This window comes from Mesoplodon mirus, assembly GCF_964341445.2.
Source record: "Mesoplodon mirus genome assembly, chromosome: 7".
Lineage (NCBI taxonomy): Eukaryota > Metazoa > Chordata > Mammalia > Artiodactyla > Ziphiidae > Mesoplodon > Mesoplodon mirus.
The window spans coordinates 101,636,645-101,657,956 of record NC_138983.1 but is presented as its reverse complement, the minus strand read 5'-3'; the positions used below and the strand labels follow the sequence as shown (position 1 = coordinate 101,657,956).

Sequence of the window (21,312 nt, the reverse complement as noted above, 5' to 3'; positions counted from 1 at the left end):
ATAAGAAAAAGTAAGGCTTCAGGAGGTCAAGTACCTCACCCAAGGTCACAGAATAATGATTGAAGACACACCAGGGGTGTGTCCCTGGTGGTGTGTCTGCTAGCCTGCAGAGACCGGGTGGGGACTGCGTGCTTGGATCCTGTAGCCCAGGCTCTTCCTTAGTGACCCTCCCCTCAGGAAAAGAGGGGGCGTTTGGAGAGGTACAGAGGATGCAGCTCAGCGTAGCTGAAGACACTGAGCAGCATCTCAGGTTCTTTTTGCAGCAGATCTGCCCGGTTTATTGTCATCTTCAGATACCCTCTTTTATTCTCATCTCCATAGATACATAGACAAATATGTCCACTCTTGTCTATCACAGTCACTTGGGGGCCTTTATATTTTTGTAGTTGTTTTTTTTAAAATCTCAGAGGTTTTCAGGGTAGTGCCAACAAATGCTAGGGCTAAGAGAGGCTCATGGCAAGCATTAAAAGCCAATTTATTTTTTAAGGAGTCTTATTATGGTTATTTGTGGTCGTTCAGATCAGGTCCCCTATTCAGTCTGGTGGCCTTTCCATGCAGTCAGTTGGGCTTCCAACAGCCAGCTGGCTGGTTGGGGTCTTAGGGAGATGCAGCTGCAAACACTATCTGCATTGTCTCTGGAAAGGTTCTGAAGGGATGCCCACCCACCAGGTTCCAGAGCTAGGAGAAGGTTGGGCCAAATTTTGTGAGGGTATGGTTTCTGCTGCACAGAAATGAGATTCCTTTAATAAAAAGGAGGGAGGCTATTTTCCACTTAACCTTCATTCGTTCATTCAACAAACATGCCCACTATGCACCACTCGTTGCCAGGTGCCATGCTGGGCACAAGGAGGGAGATAGTGAGCAAAAGCCGCATGGTCCCCATTTTTCTGGAGCTTGTCTTCACAACATCAGCGGTACTGATTTTTTGAGCCAGGTAACTCTTTGTTTGGGAGACTGCCCTATGCATCGTGGGGTGTCTAGCAGCATCCTTGTCCTCTACCCACTAGACGCCAGCAGCAATTATGACAACCACAAATGTGCCCAGGCATTGCTAAATGTCCTGGAGGGGGTATGGTGGACAGAGTCACCCCCGGTTGAGAACCACTGGCCTAAAGGGAAGACAGACGAGACGGTGGCCAAAGAATGGCACAAGTGATGCATCATTTCAAAGGCAGTCGTGCTCTGAAGGGGTAGGAACACAGTCATAAAGAAAGCAGTTCACAGAGTCAGACTGGATTTAAAACCAACTCTCTTGGCGTGGACATATATACACACACACGCTACCAAAGGTAAAATAGATAGCTCGTGGGAAGCAGCTGCATCGCACAGGGAGAGCAGGTCGGTGCTGTGTGTCTACCTAGAGGGGTGGGATAGGGAGGGTGGGAGGGAGACGCAAGAGGCAGGGGATATGGGGATATATGGATACGTATAGGTGATTCACTTTTTGATACAGCAGAAACGAACATACACCATTGTATAGCAATTATACTCCAATAAAGATGATATAAAAAATCAACTCTCTCAAATTATTTTTTCCAGTTCTTGCATTATTCTTTGGGTTATTCTTCTGGATGTAGAAAATCATAATGGAATGCCAAGTGAGTTTTTTTCTTTTGTTTTATTTCAGCCTCAAAATGGCCTTTCCAGCCCAGGGTCCATCATGGTCTCTGAGAAGTTAAGGAAAATGGATGTGGCTGACGCTTTAGATCTTAGTGAAAAGCTGGTAGGTATACCCAGCATCAGTCCCCTCCTGTCCAAACCTGCGTGCCCTGCAGATAGTTTAAACATCAACTCCACATACATTTTAGTTGTTACAGTAGCTCCACGAGACCCATCTCCTATCCCAGCATGGGCTGGAAATTGCAGAGCCCAATTCCTTGCAAGACTGGGTAGTAAGAATGAATGTTTATGTCTGTTGTCATTCCCCCTCCCCACTTCCCCCCAATTCTCAAAAAGGCATAGTGTAAATGGATGCGGGGGAAAATGAAAGTCCTACTAAAAGCCCCAAATGCACTCATTTGCAAAGCATGTGTTTCTTCTCTGCAACTGCAGAAAATGAATGAAACAGAATTAGACGTTTGCCTCCTCAAAGGGGCCACCAGCGGTCTTGGGCCAGGCCTCTTACCTGTGAAACGCTTTCTCGTAGTACTTGGACATGAGCAAAACCCTCGGGACTATGCTGAACATCAAAGATATGTCAGGTCACGTGTCCATGAAACACCTCTCCCCAAAAGAGAGGGAGAGAGTCCACCAGCTTCGACAAAGAGACCTGTACCTGGTGTTTGATAAGATCACCCTACTCAAGAACCAGCTGCAGAGGAAAGAGGAGCTTTTGAGACGATACGAGAAGGACATTGAACAGCTCAAGTATGGCCCGTGTCCCCGGCAAAAGGCCCAGGCCTCCATTCTCCAGGCTAAACCTCGGGGCAGCTGCAGACCCGTAGGGACCAGGACAAGAGGACAGAGGCCTGGGTGTGGAGTGGGGAGGCGGGATGGTGACTCAGGGCCTGATGGACCCAAGTCTCTGGGCAAGAAAGCAGCAGTTAAAGTACCCTACTGTTAAGGAATAAGGTGCACCTTTTATAAATGTGTCTGATGTTTCACCATGTGTGTGCTTTTCGTAATTCCATCGTATTTTCAGTGGTATCCGTTCCCCCACCCTCTCTGGGAAATTGGGAGGGGCTGGTAGCATAACCTGTGCCCCCTTCATGCTGCACATCCACAGCCAATGGGCTATTTATTCTGCCCTCTAGTCCCCACATCTTCAGCCTTCCCCCAACTTGTAAGGAAACCGCGAAGCCAAGCATATATGGAAGTGTTCTGAGGATCTCCCAGGTCGGGAGCATTGGTGGTGAGTGAGAAAGCTGAGGAGAAAAGAGACTTTGTCTCTCCTGTGTGCTCAGGCAGAGCAAAGTGTCGGTTCAGATGTACCAGTCACAGGTGGCAAAGCTGAAGGACATCTTCAGAGAGGCCGAAGAAAAGGCGCCGCTGAAGGAGGCCCTGGCGCACATGGAAGAGCGGCTGCACCAGGAGAAGAGGGTCACCAGGGCGATCAGGCAGCAGAAGGTGAGAGGTCCCTGCTCGGAGCAGAGCCTCTGAGGCTGCCCCTCAGCTCCCTTTAGAAACAGCCAACTGAGGTCCCAGTGGGATCCAGGCAGCACAGAATGCATTCGCTCATTGCAAAGGAAGGTGGCAGAATAGCTTTAGCGTTAGGCAGACTTAGGTTTAGACTCTTGTTCTGCCATTTACTGTGTGGCTTCAGGCAGCTTTTTTTTTTAACATCTTTATTGGAGTATAATTGCTTTACAGTGTGGTGTTCGTTTCTGCTGTATAACAAAGTGAATCAGCTATATGCATACGTATATCCTCACATCCCTCCCTCTTGTGTCTCCCTCACACCCTCCTTATCCCACCCCTCTAGATGGTCGCAAAGCACTGAGCTGTTCTCCCTGTGCCATGCGGCTGCTTCCCACTAGCTATCTGTTTTACATTTGGTAGTGTATATATGTCCATGCCACTCTCTCACTTCGTCCCAGCTTACCCTTCCCCCTCCCCATGTCCTCAAGTCCATTCTCTACATCTGTGTCTTTATTCCTGGCCTGCCCCTAGGTTCATCAGAACATTTTTTTTTTAGATTCTATATATATATGTCAGCTTAACCTCTCTGAGACTCATAGTCTAGCTTGCCTCTATTTTTTTAAACTTTCTTTTTTTTAAGTTAATTTTTATTTTATATTGGAGTATAGTTGATTTACAGTGTTGTGTTAGTTTCAGGTGTACAGCAAAGTGATTCAGTTATACATACACATATATCTATTCTTTTTCCGATTCTTTTCCCATATAAGTTATTACAGAATATTGAGTAGAGTTCCCTGTGCTATACAGTAGGTCCTTGTTGATTACATATTTTATATATAATAGTGTGTATATGTTAATCCCAAACTCCTAATTTATCCCTCCCCACCACATTTCCACTTTGGTAACCATAAGTTTGTTTTCAAAGTCTGTGAGTCTGTTTCTGTTTTGTAAATAAGCTCATTTGTATCATTTTTTTTTAGATTCCACATATAAGTGATATCATATGATACTTGTCTTTGTCTGACTTACTTCACATCGTATGATAGTCTCTAGGTCCATCCATGTTGCTGCAAATGGCATTACTTCATTCTTTTTTATGGCTGAGTAGTATTCCACTGTATATTTGTACCACATCTTCTTTATCCACTCCTCCATCGACATTTAGGCTGCTTCCATGTCCTGGCTGTTGTGAACAGTGCTTTGTGAGACTCATAGTCTAGCTCGTCTGTATTTTTTTAACTTTTGATAATTCGTGTATTTTATCTTGTTCTTTCTATCCAGATAACTGTTTTTTCTACCAGTTTTATTGAGACATAATTGACACACAGCACTGTACTGAGCTTAAGGGTGTCCAGCATCATGATCTGACTTCCCTGCCTCCTGAAAAGATGACCACAATTAGTTGAGTGAACAGCCCGAGTGTTTTTAAAGGCGGCGCTTCTGATTTTCATTGTTCTGCCAGGTGCCAGGGATACACCGAGGAATAAGCTCTCTGAGAATAAAGATTTGGGTTTCCTCTTCTGAGTAGCCAGAATAGTACGCCAGTCTTTCTGACTTGGGGCTGTGTATTTGTACACGCATGCTTGCGTGTATGTGTGTACATGTGAGTATGTGCTGTGGGTTGGCATGTGTGTGTATTTGTATGTGTGTGTTTGTTGCCTGCATGAGCTCTAAGGAGGCCAAGGTCATAGAAGGGTGCCCTTCTCCTCAACCAGGAGGTGATGGTCAGATAGTTCTTTGCAGAAGCCTGCCCTCCATCCTGCGAACCTTCCAGGCAATAGGTTTCCAGACAGCAGGCTCTCTGGCTTAGAGCCCCAGAAATGAAAAGTGGCTGTCCTGCTCTGAGGGAGCCTGGATGCAGTGTTTCCAGTGCTCACTGCTCTGAATTAAACATCACAGGCCTTAGTCTGTGTGTGACATGGGGCTGCCTCAGGCAGAGGACAGTTTCCTTTCACACCAAGCAATGCCAGGGAGAGCTGGGCCAGTGACAGAGTTGTGACTTTCCCTTTGATGTGCCCTCTGGAGAGCTCACCCCTCCCCAAGGTGCCCACCCCCGCCCCCAGGGCTTGGCAGACTAGGTCCCAAAGCAGAGACACCAGACCACAGAATGGGACAGAGAAGGGCCCCCCAAAAAGCCATTGTCATGTACTGAAAACCTGAGGATTTACATAATGAGGTTTCACATGCATTATTCCTGGGCTGCATCATTCACACACAACGCAAGGGACATGCCAGCCTGTTTGGCGCTGGACATCCCTCAGCAGAGAAGGGTCTGAAATGGCCAAGCTGAACCTGTGTCAGGGTCCCCAGAAGAGCTACAACTAGAAGCTTTCAAATTCGTGGAGTTCACAACTGGGGGAAAGACTTACCAAGGGACAGGCACCTGCTCCACACCGCACATGCTTCATCTCTCCCATCAACCCGCAAGGGATGCTGGCAAGTGTCAGCCCCTTAGAGAGAGGGGAAAGCTGAGTTGACAGAGGGTAACGTTCCCTGGCTACTAAGTGGCAGAAACAGGATTCCCTCCCCACCTGCTGCCCTCCCCCGCCCATGTTCACTTTTCCACACCCCCTCCTTCTGTGTCTCCCTTACCAGGGTGGCCCCCTTGGATACATCGCACCATTGCTCCTGGGGGTTTCACTCCAGGACTCAGGTTTGCATTTCAGGCTTGTTGTTAATATGTCGTCAGAAATCCCTGTTTGTCGGGAAGAAAACAATAATACATTTGAAAGTTTTGCTGGATCCTAAAGGGCACTTGTATACATCTGTCTTGGCATCCGTTCCTTCCAGGGAGTATATCTTCGTTGTCTTTAAGCAGAAAAGAACAGAAAGTAGAATTCCTCTTTCCTAAGTTTTACACTTAGTATTTTCACAAGGAGCCTTAGTTTTTTAGCCTCCTGTATGAAACTTTGAAACTCTTCACCCGTTCACAGAGGTGGCAAGGTTGAAGCACTGAGATGAAATTACACATCTTAAGCTTCAGAATTGCCCCCCCGCCAAAAAAATGGAGTTTGTAGTTTAAATGTTTGACCATCTCTTCACCAAGCAGACCTTTCAAGAATCAAAAGTCCTATTTCCACACTAATATCTCTGGCTGTGAAAATGAGACTTGGTATAAGATGCTGGGCCTTCACAGCGAACTGGGTCTGTGGCTCTGTCCATGTGGCAGAGGGACGGGAACCGCTGCCCAGGCCGTGCTCACTCGAATCCACTTCCCACATCACTCGAGAAGCCGGCAGTGTCTCTCAGAGTTCAGAGGCCAGATTTGGAGTCAAACAAATAGGGGTCAAGCCCCACCACTGCCCCGAATGACCCTGAGTAAGTGGCTTGACCTCTGTATCCCAGGTTCCTCAACAAAAGCAACCAAAACTGTTAGCAAGGGGCCTACTCCGTGGGGCAGCAGGAGGGTTAAATGGCAAAATGCCTGCAGTGCCTGGCATATCACAAGCCCCGTTTCTAAGGGTGAAGAATAGGCAGCTCATGGATGGGTGGGGATTCCTCTATTTCTTTCAGGGAGCTTCCTGCCAGCTGACGCCTTCCCCGGTCCTCCCAAAGCCGCCAGCTCTTATGGGACGCGCTCTTCTCTTTGGTGAATACGACTAGGCCACGGCCAAGAAAGGACCCAGATACCTTTTGTGAATGGGCTAAGGCTGGGATTTTCAAGAGGAAATTTTTAAATGCACAGAAGTTGCCACTTGGGAAGCACGCAAGCCCTTTCTCAGGGCTTGAAGTGGAAGAAAGGCTGAAGGGCAGCGGCTGCTTCTGGCAGGAGAAGCCGCTCAGCTCTCCTGCCAATCAAATCTCCAGCCAATCAAGTCCTGGCTAGGACGCGTGACCACCGCTTTGTCTTGTGGTCTCAGCCAGGAAAAGCCCCTAACCTTCCCTCTGCTTAATTAGCTCAGATCCCTCTTCTTTAAGATGAGAATAAAAATGGCACCTAGCTCGTAGCCTTCCCAATGGGAGCTTGTATACAAAACCCTTAGTACATAGGCCCACAAAGCATACATGCTCTCCTACCATCGTCATTATCCTCACTATTCTCTTTAACTCACTATCTTCCAAGATTTCCTTGGGCCCAGGTATTCTCAAGATTCTGGCTTCCTCTGTGCCACTTGTGTGTTTTGTTTGTTTGTTTGTTTTTGCGGTACGCAGGCCTCTCACTGTTGTGGCCTCTCCCATTGTGGAGCACAGGCTCTGGACGCGCAGGCTCAGCGGCCATGTCTCACGGGCCCAGCCGCTCTGTGGCATGTGGCATCTTCCCGGACCGGGGCACGAACACACGTCCCCTGCATCGGCAAGCGGACTCTCAACCACTGTGCCACCAGGGAAGCCCGAACTGTATATTTTTAAATGGTTAAGATGGTAAATGTTATATTATGTATATTTTACCATAATGAATAATTAAAAATGTTAATTATTGGGGGAAAAAAAGCCGTTGGGGACTTTGTAATGGATGGCTCAGTCTGTTAGCACTGGACCTACCATTCAATCTCAATATCGTTAAAAACAGGATGACCAGACATTATGTGCTCACTGTGTGATGCAGGATGGATCACACAGTACCGCCTATGAAGGCGTCTGGACAACAAAAAGACTTTGATCTCCTCAGACCTCTAGATCTAACTATTTGTTTACAGGAAACATGGGGAAAAGAGGAACAAGTTAACTGAAACCAAGAAGAAGTGATCAGCCAAATCCAGGATGTGAATGTTCTCCAGGACAAAAGACCCTGTTTCTCCAACAAATCAGTGGCTGGGGGATAAAAAAGGTCAGGGGCGGGGAGTTGCTGTTACAGAATTAAAGACATGTCAGAGACATAACAACCAAGTGTAATGTGTGGACCTTGTCTGGATCCTGATTCTAACAAAGATAAAAGTAAAAAAGATATCTGAGAGAATCAAGGAAATGTGAGCATGGACTGAATATTAGATGATATTCAGGAATGATTATAAGTATTTTTAGCTGTGATCATGTCAAGGCGGGGATAATATAAAGGAAAAAAAAGTTCTTTCAGTTAGGATGTCTTTATGGGTGAAATGACACAACTTGCTTTAAATTAACCTAGAAAAAAACTCAAAAAGGGAGAAAAAAGAATGAGAGAACACTGGGAAAATGTTGAAGCTGGATGATGAATACATGGAGTTAATCGCAGGCTTCTCTAGTTTTGTGTGTGTTTCCAAAATCCCAGAATAAAAAACAATTTTTATGTAGGCAATCTCAAAGGAACATACAGACACACACACAAACAGAGTGAGCTACAACCAAAGCATAAGCAAATGAGGAAGCCATTTGCCTTTAGTAAGTGCAGGAAACGGGAGATTAAGCCTTGGGCCTTGCAAAGTGAGCTAACCAAGTCTAAGATGCCTGTATTAAGCTGGCACCCTCAAAGATGCTCCACACCCTGGCAAGAGGAGGGCTTAAAAAAATTTTTTTTCTGGACTTTCAGAAAGGAGAGCCTATGAAAACCTGTAGTTTTCAATGTGGCTCTGGAGGGGAAAACTAATAATGGCCACAATACTGATGATGATGATGATCACCCTGAAGGTTTGTAACCACGTGGGTCTGGGGCTCAAGTTTATACTCCATGTATTCAGTGGGAAAACTCCAAGTTGAGGAAATAAATGTCAGTGTTCAGAGGTTATTAGCATCCCCGGCATCCAGCTGAAACAAACAAAAAAGACTTCCGAGAGCAAAGCAGCCAGGAATCAGACCCCTCAGGATTCCCACAGATTAAGTTCAATCAAGAATGAGATCACAGTCAAATTACTAAACATCCAAGCAATAAGTCAGTATGAGCCAGAGTAAGCAGACACAACAAACAAGACATTGAGACACCACCCCTCTGCCACTCCCACCCAAAGACTTCAGATGTTGGAATTATCAGATAACAGATTCTAAAATCACTATGTATTCAATATTTTTTTTTAAGAAGGCTTTTAAAATGAGCAAGGAATGAGACTATTAAAAATGGCCAGGCATTTGTCCTCAGGAGTTTGTGGGAGCACAGGAGAGCTATTTGACCCCTGTACATTTGGCTCTTCCATTCTGGTGGGAAAAACAGATTTCTTTACAGAATCAAATTATGCTGGCAATAAAAATTCAAGTGCTTCCAGGAGCCAGAGAGGAAATATGAGCAGTGCATTGGGCAGGCAGAACATAGGCTGTATCTAAAGAGGGAGCCTCTACTCATCCCCAGCAGATTGTTGATCTATATACAAGAAGAGAGTCCAGGTATTGCCAGATATTCCCATTTTCGCAAAAAAAGGCATAAATCCAGATGTTAATGATCTGTACATGTTGGCTACTGTGGTAGACATCTGGTTTTCATCACCTAATAACAATTCACCTCTTCTAAAATATTATGGCGTTATGATCCTCCTTTGGGGACAACACCTTTCTCCTAGTCTCAGTCCAGTTTCTCAGAGACGCTGTTGATTCCACCTCTGGCTGCAGGGATGGGCATGTTGGCTCAAGCTCAGCCAATCAGAGCAGTCTCCTGGGCCACAATAATTGGCTCAGCAATGGGCTTGTGACCCACCCAGAGAAAATGAGAAGCAGTGAGGCCATTGGGGGAAGCTTAGGAAAAAGACTCCTATACTTCCCTATGGAATTTAAAGCTGAGAAGATGTAAGGGTTGGAGCTTCGGCCGCCTTTTTGTGACCATTATACAGAGATTCTGTCTAAGGTTGGGTCCACATGGTACAAAGAATCCCTGAGAGCTGGAGAGAGGCCAAGGCCTCATGAAATCATCTGAGCCTGAACCCAGAGGTTCCCTCTAGAATTTTCATTTTTGGTAACCAGTGAATTTGCATTCATGCTGAAGCCAATTTGAATAGGTTTCTCTGTCACTCCACAGAAAGAGGCCTATTCCTTCAGCAACTAATTAAAAGTCTTTTAACACGTTGGGAAAGCCAGACAAACATATCTGAAGGCTGACCATGGACCTTCAGTGTGCGGTCTCAGCACCTGGCCAGCCCTCTCCTTCTGTACTCCTGTCCCTAGCGTCTCTGATAACTCATCTTCTAGCCTCCATTCCCACTGCTCCTTCCCTGGACTATCCTCTGCTCTCCCTGCTCTACCTCCGGAAATCCTACTCTTCCTTCAGAACTCAAGTCAAATGGGTCCTTTTTTCTTAGCGCTTTCCTGACAACCCCACCCTAAGCCCTACCCGAGGCAGAAGAAGATACCTCTCCCTCCATCCCCAGGCCCCTCTGACCCCCCGATGAACACTCAGCCCTTCTGCTGAGGATCCTAATTACCCAGCCACATTCCTGTCTCGCCTGCTTCTTGACCGTGATCCAAATTCAGACGCAGATTAGAAGGGATGATATTTGAGGCTTAAGTTTCAAAAAACAATCAGTTCTTAGGAGAAGTCAAATAACATGGTGAAAGATGAGGATTTGGGTCAGGGATTCGAAAGAAAAGAACAGTTATTCCGGGGAAAGGAGAGGGTCTATGTGGAGTGCAGTGAGGAAGGAGGAAACACTGGACATATTTAGACCGAACGAAATGATTCAGAGGAAACCTGAGAAGAAATGTCTAGAGAGGCATGAGGTTGATCTGACTGGAAAGGAATACAAAAAATGTGTGACGGGAATGACCCAAAACAACAACGACAAAATGCCCAAAGTAGGTGCACTGTTCACGTGAGAAAAGAATGCAGACAGCAGCAAGACGCTGAGCAACCTCCAGAAAACAAGAGAGAAGGTGACAAAGGATGAGGTCATCTCAAACCAGATAAACTGGGAGGCTTTCTATGGATTGAAAGCGGTTTTTCAAAAGCTAGGGCTCATGTTGGCTTGCCCCTGATGGAAACTCAGGGCACCGAGGCCTTCTGGAATTTTCTGTTCAACAGACAGACACAGGGAGGGTCCCAAGAGGCCAGGCAGTGGCTAGATGTACCAAAAGAGTTACCATGGGTCAAAGGTCAAAACAAGCAAGGTCTCAGTTTATGAGCCACCCCAGGCAAGCACTGTCTCGCTTTTTACTTCTAAGGACCATGGGACCTTGTCCACAGTTCCCATGCCACCTACCCCGGGACCAATTCTTTCTTCATGTGATAAAATACCTAAGCCGGACAGTAGCCAATCACAGCGGCCTTTAACCTTTGTTGGGGACATACCTGGTTGAGGTTCTGAGCCCTCTTCCCAGAAAAATGAACACAGCCTCAGTCACAACAAAGTTTCCTTCCCGTTTAAGCAGCTTATACCCGCCCTGGGGCCCATCTCTTGAACAATAGTTCCTAAACTCATTCACTTAATCAAAAAAACATTTATTGAGTGCCAGCTCCCTGGTACCTGCCAGGTACTGCTGCCAGGTACTGCTCCGGGCACCAAGGGTACAGGGATCCTCGCCTTATGGAGTGGACCTTCCAGTTTGTATCTGAGCCCTCAAATGATCAGAATGTCTGGCGAAGCGGCCCGGGAATTCAGTGATTCTGACATGGGCCCAGAATTAGGACCTGTCGTCCCGAAGAGCCCCAGCTCAAACACCCCTTCTGTAAGGAGAGAGGGGAGGAGTGTATTGAAAGCATGTGCTCTAACTGGGAAGCTCATAGCCTGCTGAGGGAGTGTAGAGGGTACCTGCACTTTGGAAAAATGTTTGGCAGAATCTCGTAAAGCGGGACGTATGTGGGACCCAGAAATTCTACTCCTAGATATATACCCAAGAGATATGTGCACATGTGCAGACCAAAAGGCATACACAACGGCCCCCAATTATCCCTGGTGTTCACACCTCTGTGTCCCCTCCCCTTGCGAGTAGGCAGGACTGTACCTTATTTCTAATCAGTAGATGCTGCAAAGGTGATGGGCATGTCATTTCTGTGATTATGTTACAGAAGATTGTAACTTCCATCTTGCCTGGAGACTCTCTCTAAGGACTCTCACTGGCTTTGATGAAGCAAGCCACCTTATGGAGAGGCCCACATGGCAAGAAACAGTGCAGGATCTCTGGCTAACAGCCAGCAAGGAGGTGAGGCCCTCAGACTAACTAACAACCCTCAGGAAACTGTATCCTGCCAACCACCACATGAACTGGAAAGAGGGTCCTTCCCCAGCTGAGCCTCAGATGAGACCCCAGCCCTGGCCACCTCCCTCATTGCAGCCTGGGAGAGACCCTGAGCAGAGAACCCAGCTAAGCAGTGCCCGGATTCCTGACCCACACAAACTGTGACATAAGTGTGTGTTTTTTGGATCCGTTAAGTTTGCCATAATTTGTTCTGCAGGAATAGATAACAGAGTGTAAAGCAATGCAGCAGTGAGAATGAATGAACCACAGCTACATCAGACAACATGGTCGAACCTCACATAGTTGAGTGAAAGAAACCAGGCAGCGAATGGAATCTGTAAGATTCCATTTCCATGAAGTTCAAAACCAAGCAGAACTAATCTATGATTGGAAGTCAGACAAGCGGGAGGGGGTAACCAGAAGTGAGCACAGGGAGTCTTCTCGGAGGGGTGGGGGCGGGTGGTGATGTTCTGCTTCTTGTTCTGGGTTCTGGTTAGGGTGGGTGCATACACTTTGTGAAAATTCTTCAAGCGTACACTTATCAGTTGTGCTCTTTTCGAGATGTAGATTATGTTTTGAAAACAAAAGTTTACAAAAATGACAATATGCTGGAGTCCAACAGCTAGGGTTCGAATCTTGGACCTATCACTTACAAGATTTGTAACTGGGCAAGTTACTTGACTTTTTTGAGCCCGCCTCTGTAAAATGGGTTGGGCTAAGAATTAAATAAAACTGTGCATGGCATAGTGGCTGGTACCTAACAAGCCTCAATAAATATTAGCTAGTTTGGTTCACCTCATTCATAATGGTTCATTGTTAATCTCAAAAAAAGAAGTAGTGGAGGTTGATTTGCCTGGATGCCTGCAAGTCGAATTTATGGAGTTGTCTTGCACATGCCACGCCACAGAGACCAGCTGGATTCTCAGAATCCCTCTAGCAGCGATCAGGGGAGCTCAGCCTGCCTCTGACACCCACACCCAGAAAGGTCCCTGGGCAACAAGCAAGATGATATGCGAGTGTTCTGAGGTCAACTTTGCTCTGGGTTGGGACTGAGACGATGCAAATCAAAGCTCTCCCCAGGATGGCTGTGATCGGGTTGAGATGGTGCTGTCCTCCCACATCATCAAGAAAGCAACAAAAACAAGCAAAGAGACAGACAGCAACGCGGACATTCACAGAAGGAGTCTGTGGTACCGGGCACAGTTTACTACTTCACACATATTAACCCATGTGGTCTTTACAGTCAATGCTGTTATTACCTCCATTTTACAGGTGAGAGAAGTGAGGTACAGACAGAATAAAACAAACAAACAAACGAAACCAGGCCGATCAGAGGTGGGATCAGCACCCTTCATCTGCAGTTTTCAAACAGAACATACAGACTGACCTCCCTGGCAAACCTTTTTTTCTGTGTTGTTGTTTTTTAGAGAGAGTAGTATTTTGTTTTTGTTTTAATTTTTAAAAATTAATTAATTTATTTATTTTTGGCTGTGTTGGGTCTTCGTTTCTGTGCGAGGGCTTTCTCCAGTTGTGGCAAGCGGGGGTCACTCTTCATCACGGTGCACAGGCCTCTCACTATCGTGGCCTCTCTTGTTGCAGAGCACAAGCTCCAGACGCGCAGGCTCAGTAGTTGTGGCTCACGGGCCTAGTTGCTCCGCGGCATGTGGGATCCTCCCAGACAAGGGCTCGAACCCACGTCCCCTGCATTGGCAGGCAGATTCTCAACCACTGCGCCACCAGGGAAGCCCCCTGGCAAAGCTCTGATTTGCAAGAAATGAAGGTCCCAACCAGCCTTGTCTCTATCTGAGAAAACACCTGGGTGATTTCTCATTTTCTGACAGGGGAAGGGGGTGAGCACGGCTGCAGAAGGCCTCAGTGACCAGCTGTGATTTTGTGGTTTGAATTTATTTTTGTGAACCTGTGTGTGTGTGTGTGTATAAAAACCTGCATTTCCTTAGCCCATAGCGTCAGGTTATGAATGGACTGTGGAGCCTCCAATGGCCCTTTGCTCTCCCATCTGACACCTACTCAACAGCTTAGCTACTTCCTGATCTTCGAGCGCTCTCTCTCTCTTTTACACTCCCTTTCTCCTGTTCTAGCTCTTTCCCTGGCTCTCTCTTACCCCTTAAAGGCTGGGCAAGCTCCCTACCTCTTCCAGGCAGGAGGCCAGCATTCATTTCTTGTTGGAATGCAGGGGACAACAAGCAGATCTGGGGAGGGGGCACAGTGAATGGGCTCTCCCAGTCAAGGACAGCCCAGGGAAGGTAACTGCGGCCCAATGAGATTTTATGGGGCAGAGGTCCTGCAGGAAAGAAGCCCAGTGGGTGGCAGGAGAGGTCCCTGGCAAGCCCCAGCTACGTCCTCTTGGCCTCAGCTCCCTCCCCCTCTTGCTGCAGGCACTGCCCAAACTTCAGGACAGCCAGAAGCCCAGATTGTTCAGGGCTGAGGGAAAGCAGGTGGTGAGCATGGGTGTCTCGTGGCTGTGACAACTGTCACCTGTGGTCCCCGGGGAAAATACCTTCCCAGCACAGTCATCTAGATTCAAATCCTTTTCTGGCTGTGTCACCTTGGTCACATACCTCCATGTCTCTTGAGCCTTATTTTCCTGTTCAAGTGGGAGTGATGTGATAGAAATAATACCCATCACGACATTTTTGAGCGTTTCTCTGCAGAGCTCCCTGTTCCAGGTGTTTCAGACACACCTACTGCCCCAGGTTATGGTGAGGATTAAATGAGATGATCTACAGGAAGGACTGGGACAGTGCCCTGTGGGTGGAAAGCCCGGAGTTAACATCACTCGCTCCAGTATTAGGAGGACAGCTGGGAATGACAAAGCTGGGACATGGACCCAGGCCTTTCAGACACCAACATCCTGATGTTGATGGAGATACAGTACAGCCTTGGTAGCCACCCAGAGCTCAATAAGATTGATTGATTACAGGCATCACCAAGGAGCCCATATAAGCTAGAAACCTGTTTTTTTTTTTTGGCCATGCCGTGTGGCTTGCGGGATCTTAATTTCCCCACCAGGGATTGAACCCGGGCCATGGCAGTGAAAGCACCAAGTCCGAACCAGTGGACCGCCAGGGAATTCCCCAGGTGCAGTATTTTGATCACCCTATCATCGCAAAGTACAACTCTCACTCAGCCCAGGACATGCTATGATAAAGCCATGAGTTATTGGGGTATTTTAGTTTCTGTTTTTGAAATTTAAGTGGATGACATTGAACTGGGTTTTTAGACTTTCACACACCCTTTCAGATGACTGTGGCATCCTGTGGGGAGCGGCAGGATCCAATCAAGATTTGGCAATTTCTGCTCCAGTGAGCCTGAATGTCAGCTTTGTTCTCTGTTTAGTATTTCCTCATCGAGAGATGGACTAATGGTAACAGATGCTCTCCCAAGCCTATCAGGGGGCCATGGGCAGCTCCGGCTCCAGGCTGGCCTGGATGGGCTCCATAGGGTCTGACTGACAGTGAGCAGGGTTGCATTCTGTGCTCATGTTGATGAGACTGAAGACAAGCATGGAGATGGGGGTGGGGCTGGGGAGGGCCAAGGCTACAGAAGCCTAGGTCCTGGGGTAAGGACAGTTCAGCTCAGCAGCTCAAGAGTAGGAGGCAAGGCTGTGGGCGGGTGGCAAGGGTTGGCCCTGTTCATTCACTCATTCGTTCATTCAGGCACTGTTCTAGGTACTGGTGATACAGCAGTGAACAAAAGAGAAAAGAAATCCCTGCCCTCATGGAGCTTAAGTTGGGGGGCAGGGGGGAGTTGGGAGTGAGGAGACTGACAAAAAATAAGAGAAGGAAACTAAATAAATAGCATGTTAGAGGAGTGGTAAGATGAAGGGAAGAGCAATAGAGTGAGGTGTTTGTTTTGTTATTCATGTTTTTTGGGGGGTGTTTTTTGTTTTGTTTTGTTTTTTTGGGTGGCATCATGGGGCTTGCAGGATCGACCAGGGATCGAACCAGGCAGTGAAAGCACCGAGTCCTAAACACTGGACCGCCAGGGAATTCCAAGACCATTTTAAATAGGGTGATATTTGAGTAAAAATCTAAAGGAGCTGAAGGAGATCCCTGGGGGAATTGCCCTGTAGGGAGAAGAAACATTAACTGCAAAGGCCCTGAGGCAGAAATGTGCCTGGAGAGTTGAGCCTGACCCTCTCTGTTCCTCTGAAGTTACCACTCAGGGCCCCGGCCTCTGTGGTCACTCCTCATACATTCCTAAGGTCTTTCTGGTCGAAGGGAACTAACCCAGGCAGAACCTTCCAGGCTGACTGAGGGCCTGGAAAATATTTCTAGGCACAAGTGCTGGGAGGGCTCTGCGATTCAACTGCAGGTTTGAATAAGTCCTGAGGTTTTGCCAAGCTTTTAACAAATGCACAAGGAATTTGCAAGAATGCAACAAATTCATTCCTGGACCATGCTCCAGAGCTGCTTAATCAGAATCTCTGAGGTCTGTGCCAGGGAATGTGCATTTCCAAGAGCCTCTAGGCATGTGGGAGCATCTTTACCATATATTCCATCCCATATCGATTTCCATGATTTTTCTCTCGTATATCTTCTTCTAATTGACTAGAGTGGAGTCTGCCATCTTTCATCTTTCTCAGATGAATATTTTGAGTTTGTCTTGGGGCACCTTGTCAGTCATTTCCTGGCAGGGAAATGAGGCATTCTGTAGGTAGTCAGCGGGGCTGTTCTGCTCCCAGACAGAAGGGGCTGATCTGAAAAGAGGTGACATGGGGTGAGGGGAGATAGTTAGCATTTGCATGTCTTCTCCACACGCTCCATCCCCCCAGCCCCGTGCCCATGGGGAGTGCGGGGGGGTTTCTTAAGGATCTGATCCAGGTCAACACTGGGGCCACCGTCTGACCTTGTAGGGACTCAGGTGATGTTTGTAGAAGTAAAGAACACATGAATGAATAAACGCGAGTTTTGACAGGGAAGGACAGGAACAGTAAGGTTGTGGGCTTGTAAATACCCCTTCCCTAGCACGTGGGAGAATCTTCCATTCTTTCAGAAGTGTTCCTTCCACCGCACCTATCTCCCATCTCCACCCCCATCCCCAGAAGTGATGGTCCCCCAGCTTACTCTGTTTTCTCCTCCACAACAGAGAGAACTAGAGATTCGGGTGGGACGGGGGGACTAACCTCCAGGCTTCTCGTGGTTCAGCTCCATTACCCTCCCACGCCTGACCACCCCCTCCTCAACGCACCGAGCCTAGAGCTAAGGTCACTAGGAAGGATTTTTGAGGCTGCTCCTTCCCCGCTGTAAGACTTGGAGCTACTTCTGTGAACACTGAGCCTGTTTCCCCATCCTGGAAACGGGGCTCGGGACCTCTAGGGGGCAGGTCGGGGAGGGCTCGCAGCGCTGCAGCGGGCTGTAATTGGCCGGGTGCTGCCAGCGCACCTCCCCCTCATCCTCGGGCGCCGCGCACGCCACGCCCCTCCCCAGCTCAGCCGTCAGAATGGCGTTGCCGTGGCGACGTTCATACACAGGCCGGGCGGGCGCGCGGGCTGCGGGCTGTCGCCTGGAGACTCCGCGGGAGGGCGGCAGGGCGGAGGTCAGGGCTTCTTGGCAGAGGACGAGGCGTGGGCTTCTTCCTCAGGCCAGGTGAGAGCGGCGCGCGAGGAGGCGGCGGGAGGAAACCTGGGCCGGAGGAGGCCAGCCCTGCGAGGTCAAGGGTGTTGGGATAGGCAGGGGACCCGGCGCCAGCCGAGTCCGAACTCTCTGATCCAGGCTCGGGTCGCCAGGAGCACCCCAGAAAAGGTGCCCCAACACCAGCCGTTCCTTCCTAAGTGCAGCCCCTACCTCGCCCCCCAAGGGAGGCGGCACGGGAGCTTTAAGCCTCTCCTGGGCACCAGCTCTTGGATGTCCTGTGGGTATAGCTGGGATTAAGAGAGGAACCCCTGTTTCCCCTGATTTATGGACAACACCCACCCAATGGTCAGAGACACACACACACACACACACCCGCCCCTTACCTGAACTCCCCTTCTTTAAGGAACTTTGAGGCCACTGTAAACCTCAAAAGAAAGTTTGCTCCTATAGCCCAATTCTGAGCCATCCAAAGTGGTCGGGGGAACGCAGATGACTGAAGCCCTTTTGCTCTTTCCTGTGGCTGGTGCTCCATGGCACTGAGTAAGAACGAATTCACAGAGCTCCACACATTCAAATTACTTTGACAGTGTTTTCATGCAAGGAAGTGATGCACAGGGCAAAATGAAGGTGGAGAAATATTGTCCAATCCAAAAGCTAAAGAGATAGAATTTAGGTTTTCCAAGGAGTCATCTAAGCTAGATACTGACAGGAAAAATGAAAGGTAGTTACTATCAAAGCTTCCTAGCCAGCTCGCTGTACTGACTTGCTTTGAGGTGCCCTTTGTATTTTCATTCACTCAGCAAGTGTTTCCCAAGCACCTACTATGTGTCAGGTTCTGCCCCCCGCCGCCCCCTACCCTGGAGAAGGGGTAATGCACAGAACTGGCAGGAACTGCAAAGGGTCTGACATTTGACCCTGTTTGAAAGTTAGTAAGTTAGCCTGCCCAGCTTATAGTTCCTGGCAGAAGACAAGAGACTCCTGGGCCAGAAACAAAGAACTTGATTACTCACAGCACAGCCGACATAACAGGCAGCAGAGCTGCATATGCGCATTGGTTCCTGTTGCCCTGAAAGTCCCTCGGGGTGGTGCAGAGCAGCCAGTGTGGATGCTGTGCGCACAGTGGGTCTGTGTCCCAGGTAAGGAACTCCAAACTCAGGAAACTGCAATCTTTGAAAGGGGCTGCTAGCAAACCTGCCCAACTTTTGCCCCAGAAGGAGCCGTTATCTTTATTAGAAACATTACCTGTATCCTCCCAAGCTGTTTGCCATACAAGCATCCTCGGAAAGTGAGTGCAGGACAAAATCTTTCAATGCCTTTGCTCTGAAGATGGGTACAAACACAACATACCCATGAAGAATTGCTTCTGAACAAAATGAACACAGTTCTGGTTTTCCAGGAACATATATGTTAGTGAAAGAGAAACCAACAGCAAGCATAACTAAAGAAAGGAACAAGAACATGTCAGAGAATGATAAGTACAAGGAAGGAAACATAGCAGGGGAAAACTAGCAGGGGAATAACATGACTGAGGGTGCCTTTAGCCAGAGTGGTCAGGTGGTTGCCCCGAGTGGGGACGTCTGAGCAGAGAGAAGACCCCAGCCTTGGGGACGTCTGGGGTGAGAGCTAAAAAACAAATATGTGCATAATCCAAGTTTAAGTTTTAGATTAGTGGCTTTTCCTGTGGTTTTCCTGCAGAAGAGACATTTCTTGGAAGTTTCCATTTTAGCTTAATTAGACTTGAATGTGTTGCGTGCTAACATGGTCCTCTGCATTTGAAGATTAATAACTGAAGGCAGCAGAGCATGGTTCTTTGGGAAGAGGAAATGTCTTTTCCCCTGTATACATGACAGCGAACTTAATCAAATGTATTTCTCATTATCTGAAAGCATCAATATTTGTGGGACATCCACAGGCCTCAAAGTTTACAAATATAAACTATGCTGCTTATTTTTATTTCTCTTACCCCCAGGTAGGGTCTCGTCTTCCTTTCAGAGGATAGAATGCTGGTTTCAAGGACTTTCTTTTATTACATGTGCCAAGTGTCAGCAGACAGTGCAATTCCCCCACCCCTACTCTGCCCCACCAGCAGCAATGGAGGTTTGTACACTGGTTACATGCAAAGGCCCAGAGTTGTCACACACTTACTACTGTGTGACCTTAACTTCTCTGAGTCTCAGTTTCCTCATTTGTAAAGCGGGACAATACTGACACCTGCCTCGCAGGGTGGTTCTGAGGATGAAAAGAGGCCATGTGTGTAAAAGGATAGCCCAGTGCCTGGCACTTAGTAGGGATTCAGTGATGGAATGATGATGGAGATGTTGATGGAAAGCAGAGCCAGACAGGAGACCCTCTACGGTCAGACCTAGAGATTTTTGTTTTTATCCACAGTTTAACAACTTCACACTTCAGTGACCTTTCAGTTGAAAAGAGACTTTGGGGACTTTCCTGGTGGCTCAGCGGTTAAGAATCCACCTGCCAATGCAGGGGACACGGGTTCGAGCCCTGGTCCAGGAAGATCCCACATGCCTCGGAGCAACTAAGCCAGTGCACCACAACTACTGAGCCTGCACTCTAGAGCCAGCGAGCCACAACTAGGGCCCTAGTGCCGCAACTACTGAGCCCACGTGCTTCAACTACTGAAGCCTGCACACCAGGAGCCCATGCTCCACAACAGGAGAAGCCACCACAATGAGAAGCCTGCGCACTGTGAGGAAGAGTAGCCTCCGCTCACCGCAACTAGAGAAAGCCCGCATGCAGGAACGAAGACCCAACAGAGCCAAAAAAAAAAAAAAAGGAAAAAAAAGAAAAGAGGCTATCTTTGACATGGCACTGAGATGGATCAGAATTCAAATATCATGTGAATTATCATCAATATCTTGGAACCAGCTGAAGTCACTGAAATTTTTATGTTTTAAAAAACATGTATATATGGGCTTCCCTGGTGGCACAGTGGTTGAGAGTCCGCCTGCCGATGCAGGGGACACGGGTTCGTGCCCCGGTCTTGGAGGATCCCACATGCTGCAGAGCGGCTGGGCCCGTGAGCCATGGCCTCTGAGCCTGTGCGTCCGGAGCCTGTGCTCCGCAACGGGAGAGGCCACAACAGTGAGAGGCCCGAGTACCGCTAAAAAAATAATAATAATAATAAATAAATAAAAATAAAAAAAATAAAAAACATGTATAGGGCTTCCCTGGTGGCACAGTGGTTGAGAATCTGCCTTCTAATACAGGGGACATGGGTTCGAGCCCTGGTCTGGGAAGATCCCATGTGCTGCGGAGCAACTAGGCCCGTGAGCCACAACTACTGAGCCTGCGCATCTGGAGCCTGTGCTCCACAACATGAGACGCCGTGATAGTGAGAGGCCCGTGCACCGCGATGAAGAGTGGCCCCCACTTGCCACAACTAGAGAAAGCCCTCGCACAGAAACGAAGACCCAACACAGCCAAAAATAAATAAATAAAATTTAAAAACATGTATAGGATTTACTTTGAAATGCATTAAAATATAAAATGTATAGATGGGTAGATATGTGATAAAGCAAATAGAACAAAATGTTGATTGTAGAATCTGGGTGGTGGTTCTATAGAAGTTCACCATCCACTTCTTTCAACTTTTCTGTGTGTTTGACAC

General features: G+C 47.8%; 1 protein-coding gene and 1 pseudogene across 2 annotated transcripts in view; both read left to right on the top strand.

Annotated features, from left to right (window-relative positions):
- Positions 1 to 3,099, top strand: part of LOC309808096 (forkhead-associated domain-containing protein 1-like) — a gene marked incomplete at both ends in the record, with an annotated part of 79,049 nt that extends 75,950 nt beyond the window's left edge. The window contains 3 exons of the mRNA XM_082628097.1: positions 1,628 to 1,723; positions 2,147 to 2,367; positions 2,904 to 3,099. Coding sequence (XP_082484223.1) covers positions 1,628 to 1,723; positions 2,147 to 2,367; positions 2,904 to 3,099 — 513 coding nt within the window. The remainder of the gene's footprint in view (positions 1 to 1,627; positions 1,724 to 2,146; positions 2,368 to 2,903) is intronic.
- Positions 1 to 21,312, top strand: part of LOC309808912 (centrosomal protein of 78 kDa-like) — an 823,590-nt pseudogene that overhangs the window by 291,049 nt on the left and 511,229 nt on the right. The gene's annotated exons all lie outside the window — the stretch shown is intronic.